General features: G+C 28.7%; 1 protein-coding gene across 2 annotated transcripts; it reads left to right on the top strand.

The window, feature by feature from the left end:
* Positions 1–2792: 2792 nt before the first annotated feature.
* On the top strand, positions 2793–6233 carry LOC112751201 (ribulose bisphosphate carboxylase/oxygenase activase, chloroplastic). Of its 2 annotated transcripts, none has more exons than XM_025800260.3 (7): positions 2793–3292; positions 3992–4102; positions 4219–4317; positions 4458–4568; positions 4659–4962; positions 5101–5240; positions 5342–6233. In XM_025800260.3, exons 1-7 carry the CDS (start codon positions 3155–3157, stop codon positions 5882–5884), a joined length of 1446 nt encoding a protein of 481 aa, XP_025656045.1. In that variant the 5' UTR covers positions 2793–3154; the 3' UTR covers positions 5885–6233. The 2 variants fall into 2 exon arrangements, with proteins under 2 accessions (XP_025656045.1, XP_072073288.1); XM_072217187.1 differs by having other exon boundaries at positions 2843–3292; positions 3992–4106.
* Positions 6234–6757: the final 524 nt, after the last annotated feature.

Genomic DNA, 6757 nt, shown 5'->3' with positions numbered 1-6757 from the left:
AAAATTAATGAGTAATAATTTTATTTATTTTTAAAGTATAACAATTATTCATTAATAGTAATATATAGTTCGTGATTAAATTAAAATATCTACATTAGAATCTTATCTTTTCAAATATATTTTTTTTAAATAATATAGTCTCATGATTTATGAGTAAAACTTTTAAATTCTCTTATTCTTATATTAAAATCGATTGAGTAAGTATAATTTAACATGAGATAAAATTTATCTTTGAATTACCTTTTTTATTATCATAACAAAAGAAATTATTATGGAGAACTGTTTTTATTAAAATATATCTAGAACTGTTTTATATTCTAGTATCATATTCATTTTTGAAATCAAAGTAATATGACCAATATTATTACTTGTGGAAGCTTATCAATATATTTTATCTATTCTTGAGTTGAATTAATTCTATTTGTACCTAAAAATAGTTTTATATTATTTTTGTTATTTTAAACACCTACTAAAATTGTTAAAGATAAGATGAATGCATAATTAAATCTACAATATGTTGTCTTAATTCTTGGGAAATGACAGAGAAGATTTACGTCTAAAATCTTGAATTGTCGATATGTAAATTAATAATTATCGATGCATATCCTTTCCATGAAAAAGAAAATGTTTAATTAGTCTGTCGATTTTTATAATTTCACTAAATTTTTAATTAGATTCTTATATATTTTTTTTGATTGTGTCCCTATATTATATCAGAATTTATAATAAAATTCCTGCTGTGACAAAAACGTTGAAATTAATGGAATATTTTATTAAACAAAATGAATATGCCTAAAACTTGACTGAATATTTCGTATAGTTTAATCGAATATTCTATTAATTTCAACGTTTTTATTATGGTAGGGACTTAGTTACAAAATCTGATACAGTATAAGAACTTAATTGAAAAAAAAATATAAAAACCTAATTAAAAATTTAATGAAACTATAAAAACTAGCCGAATAATTAAACCAAATAAAAAATCTTTTGTTACAATAAAATAAAAATAATATTTATTTTTCTGTCCAATATAACCACTTTTGTTTTAAAAGGCAAATCATTTATCAATTCATTTATCTAAGCCAAATTAAATAATTAATATAATTGATTAATTATAATTGAATTAATATGATAAAATAAAATATTAAATAATTTAATCTTTATTTCAATCAAATTAAATAAATAATTAATTATAATATTTATAAAAATTAATGATAAAAAATTTAAAATACATAAAAAAATAAATATAAATTAAAATAAAAATAATTTATTTATTCCAGTCAAATCAAATAATGAAGGTAATTGATTAGTTATAAATTATAATTAATATAGTCAAATAAAATGTTAAATAATTTAATATTTATTTCAATAAAATTAATTTATAATAAAATAAGATTTTAGTTAATATATATCTTTAAGATACTAGTTAAGATTATTACTAATAAAAAATTTAAATTTTTTATTTTAATAAATATATAATATTACATTAAAATTCAAACTTTGCATAATTTTTTATAAAAAAATTATAATTAGTACTTTTAATATATACTTTTAAACTAAGAATATATTAACATTAAGTCTTAAGACACGTTTGTTAAACATATAAAATAAAGAGTAATTACCCAAATCAGTCCCAAGGATTTTAGAATCGGACATTTTAGTCTCAAGAAAAATTAATACACAGATCAATCTCCAAGGTTTTATTTCGGCAGACAAATCAGTCTCCATTTCATTTTCCGGCAAAGTAATTACCCAGATCAGTCTCCAAAGATTTTAAAAACGGACATTTTAGTCCCTAAGAAAAACTAATGTACAAATCAATCCCTAATATTTCTTTCTGTTAGACATAATAGTCTTCCATCTAAAAATAAAATAAAATAAAATAATTATTATTATTAATTGCACAATAATATTGTACTATATTTTTTGTATTTTTTGGACAAAAATAATGATAAATTTATTCATTAAATTCTTATATAATAATAATAATAATAATAATAATAATAATAATAATAATAATAATAATAATAATAATAAAATTATTAGAGATTATTTTACAAGAAATTCAAGGTTAAAACCATTTGATATTTTTGTATTTAATATAATCAAAAGATGTACTATTTTAAAAAATATATTTGTATTAAAAAAAATATGTATTTAATATAAATCCAAATTAAAATATTTTCTTTTAATACATATTTTTTAATACAAACATATATATTTTTTTTTACATAGGACATCTTTTGATTATATTAAATACAAAAATATTAAATGGTTTTAATTTTGAATTTTTTATAAAATAATCTCTAATAATTTTATTATTATTATTATTATTATTATTATTATTATTATTATTATTATTATTGAGTGACTATAAGAATTTAATGAATAAATTTATCATTATTTTTGTCCAAAAAATATAAAAAATATAGTACAATATTATTGTGCAATTAATAATAATAATTATTTTATTTTATTTTATTTTTGGATGGAGGACTATTATGTCTAATAGAGAGAAACATTGAGGATTGATTTGTACATTAATTTTTCTTGCGGACTAAAATATCCGTTTTTAAAATCTTTGGGAACTGATCTAGATAATTACTCTGGCGAAAAATGAACTGAGGACTGATTTGTCTGCCGAAATAAAACTTTAGAAATTAATCTGTGTATTAATTTTTCTTGGAACTAAAATATTCTATTCTAATATTTTTGGGACTGATTGGGTAAGTACTCTAAAATAAATTAAGAAACATCTTAAAAAGTATGTAAGGTGAGCTGTATTATTAATTGAAGAAATCAATTTTAATAATATATAAGAGTGTTGTAGTTAGCGAAAATTAGATTCGGAAAAGGCAATGATTTAGGAAGAAGGATGAGATTTGAGAAGGAGAGAGGAAAAAGAGGAGGCGAATGCCAACTGTGAAATCAAAAGCAGTGTACAGCAACGCGAAGAAGAAACAAAGAAAGATCGATCAAGTGAGAATCCAAGATTCAATTTTGATTGATTGAGCTGCCGCAACACTCGCATTCGGGAAACCACACATACCAACCATATTCTTCTCTCTCCTCTTTCTCCAATTCTCTCTTCTCCATTTTCTCTACTTTCTTTCTTTCTTTCTTTCTTTCTTTCTTTTTCCATTCGAATTCAGCAATGAGCAGCTCTCACGATCAACGGTCAAGATCTTCCAAGCCTCCCACCATCCACGGCTGTGCTCAGTCCGGTGACCTTGTTGGACTCCAGAGGCTACTTCGTCATAACCCTTCTCTTCTCAATGAGAGAAACCCTGTTGTAAGATCTCATCCCCCCTCTTTCCTATCATCCTTTTCAAATGCTTCTCTTGTTGTGTGCTTCATCTTCTTTGACTTTGAAATGTAGATATCTTTTCTCGTTGTTTCTTTGTGTGAAATGGGGATGGTGTTATTTCAAATGCTTCTTTTCTTGGGGTTTGAGGATTTGGAATTGTGCTCATAACTCTGAGATCTGCTTATTTATCAATAATATAGAAGAAAGGACGATACAATTAGTAGGAGGTATTAGGAAAAGATACCACCTTTCAATTGGTCTCGATTACTAGTCTAGCTGAATTTTCATTTTTAGCTACATAGTACCATTGCTGTTCCAGGGATTGAAAGAAAAAATGAGATGCAAGCATAGTTCTTTTAGATTCTGATTCCCTCGCCGCATGGAAATTGCTTGGATGAGGGATTGGAAAAGGGGAAGCCTCTTTTAGGTTTGGCATGGAAAAGAGTGGCTTTTCGGCATCTCAATTGTTGTCATCTGTTGATATGGTCATTATTATTCTCATGATCTATTTCTCCAATTGCTTCCTTTTTGAAGTGTTTAGTAATTAGATTTCGAAATGGTGGTTACTTCATCAATAGGCTTGTTGCTAGACTTTATACTGATATATTGATCTCTAGCCTTTTCCTTTATCATTGCATGTGATTTCGCTTAAATTGGAGTTCTAATCTAACCTGATTTATGCAGATGGCTCAGACACCACTTCATGTTGCTGCCGGTCAAAATAGGGCTGACATAGTTAAATTTCTGCTCGAGTGGCAAGGACAAGATAAAGTTGAGTTGGAGGCGAAGAATATGGTAGGTACTTGTCACAATTTTTTTAATTGAATTTTATTGTTAGAACATGTATGATTCTCAACTTCTAGTAATAGCATTGTAGTTCTAAATACCTCTACTTTATCACCATTTTGCAGTATGGAGAAACTCCATTGCACATGGCAGCAAAAAATGGATGCAGCGAAGCCGCAAAGTTACTTCTGGCCCATGGGGCTGTTGTTGAAGCCCAAGCAAATGTGAGCTTTTTTTCTTGCTTCATCTATCATTTACTCTAGAATTAAACTGAGCAAAAAAACCATTTATATGCTTTGTATAAAAGTTTGTTTACAATCTTATGCTTTGTATGAAAGTTTGTTTACAATCTTTTGCTTTGCAGAATGGTATGACTCCTCTACACCTTGCTGTTTGGTACTCTCTACGAGCCGAAGAATTATTAACTGTGAAAACATTGCTTGACTACAATGCAGATTGCAGCGCTAAGGACAATGTACAAAACTTGAGCCTTGTTTTTCTGCTACTTAAAATCTGTTTTGGTGAAATCATAATAGATTCTCAAAATTGAACCCTTGAATTTCAGGAGGGAATGACTCCTTTAAATCATCTTTCCCAAGGCCCTGGAAGTGAGAAACTTAGAGAACTACTAAAGCATGCAGAGGAAGAGCAAAGGAAGAGACGAGCAATTGAAGCATGCAGCGAAACCAAAGCTAAAATGGACGAGCTAGAAAAGGAATTAGCAAATATTGTGGGTCTAAATGACCTAAAAATTCAACTACGTAAATGGGCAAAGGGTATGCTTTTGGATGAGAGGCGTAGAGCTCTTGGTCTGCATGTTGGCACGCGAAGACCCCCACATATGGCCTTTCTTGGCAATCCTGGAACAGGTTATAACCGATAATCTTAGCTTGCCCCCTTTTATTTTGCATACTGATTTCCTTTACTTTATGGATCATGTACTTTCCTTGTTATCTTTTATCATTTCTAAACAATAAAATTAACCAACTGTCTTCTCTATTTGATAGGTAAAACTATGGTAGCACGGGTCCTTGGAAGATTACTCCATATGGTGGGAATTCTACCTACCAATAAAGTGACAGAAGTACAACGAACTGATTTAGTTGGTGAATTTGTCGGCCATACTGGTCCAAAAACCAGGAGGAAGGTATGCCATTGCCTTTGAAATCTTTCCTGTTCCCCATCTTCTTTGCCTTTTGAGAACCAGTCATTGAGTGCTTTGCTTAATGAGTTAAACTCTGTATGCAGATCCAAGAAGCGGAGGGGGGAATTCTCTTCGTCGATGAGGCATATAGACTAATACCAATGCAGAAGGCAGATGATAAGGACTATGGTTTAGAAGCCTTAGAGGAGATTATGTCCGTCATGGACAGTGGAAAAATCGTAGTTATATTCGCAGGGTACAGCGAACCAATGAAAAGAGTTATAGCTTCAAATGAAGGTTTTTGCAGACGGGTTACCAAGTTTTTCAATTTTGTTGATTTCAACTCAAAAGAACTAGCACAAATTCTTCACATCAAGATGCATAACTTAGCCGAAGATAGTTTACTATACGGATTCAAGTTGCATCCTTCTTGCAGTATACAAGCTATAGCAGAATTGATCGAAAAGGTAACGACTGAAAAGCAGCGAAAAGAGACAAATGGTGGTATGGTAGACACCATGTTGGTTAATGCTAGAGAGAATTTGGACTTGAGGCTTAGCTTTGATTGTATAGATACAGAAGAACTTCTTACCATCACATTGGTAGATTTAGAAGCAGGCCTTAGGCTATTATCAGTGTCTCAGTAAACCATTCTTTTGGCATTCCAAATAGACATTTAAAGTGATTCTTTTCAGCTTGCCTCCATGTTCATTGTTGAGTACATTGCAAGTTTGAAGCTGCAAAATGAAGGAGGAGGCTGACATGATTTAAGTTTGCCACAATAGGTGGATCCCCATTTTTTTACCCCTGGAAATTGTTTTGTCATATATTTGTTATTTTTTCTTATTTGGTAATGTTATAATAGGCTACATTTATGCAATGTTATTATTTTTAGTTCTTTATAGTTGTATTCTTTGTATTTTATTCATTATTTCTTCCAGTTTGCTGCTTTCTGAACCATTGGTGCTCTGTTAAATAATTGATTAATATTTTTTATTTGTTTGAGACCTTATGTATGGTATTGTGCAAATGACCATATTTTTAAAACTGGATAACGTGAGTTAATCAAACTTTTAGTGTTGAAATGGACTGTAGATTTTTCTGATAACTCTATCATATTCTTGAAATGTTAAAAATGAATTTTCACAACTTATTTGTAGCATAATTTCAATTTAACAGTGTAAGAGAATGTATATAGTATAGGACTATAATGGTCAAATAGATAATGTGTATAATTTTGATAAATTTTAAAGAATATCATATTATTCTATTCTATTCTATTTATTATCGGAAAAAAAATCAAACAAATTTTAGAGATATTTGACCAATTTTCTATGGATATCTAATATGCTTGTATTTAGAGACATTTTATTTCAGAAGGCAAGTACTTAAGAAAAGAAATAAAGATCCAAATCTTCACGCATGTAACGTAAAAATTGCCAATGAGTTATAACTCAAATGGCATAGTCTCCCCATACTCAATTAAGAGGTTGCAGGTTCGAGTCTCCTATCTTTGATAA

This window comes from Arachis hypogaea, chromosome 15 (genome assembly GCF_003086295.3).
Source record: "Arachis hypogaea cultivar Tifrunner chromosome 15, arahy.Tifrunner.gnm2.J5K5, whole genome shotgun sequence".
Lineage (NCBI taxonomy): Eukaryota > Viridiplantae > Streptophyta > Magnoliopsida > Fabales > Fabaceae > Arachis > Arachis hypogaea.
The sequence above is the reverse complement of the archived record's forward strand: the minus strand, read 5'-3'. Positions and strand labels throughout refer to the sequence as shown.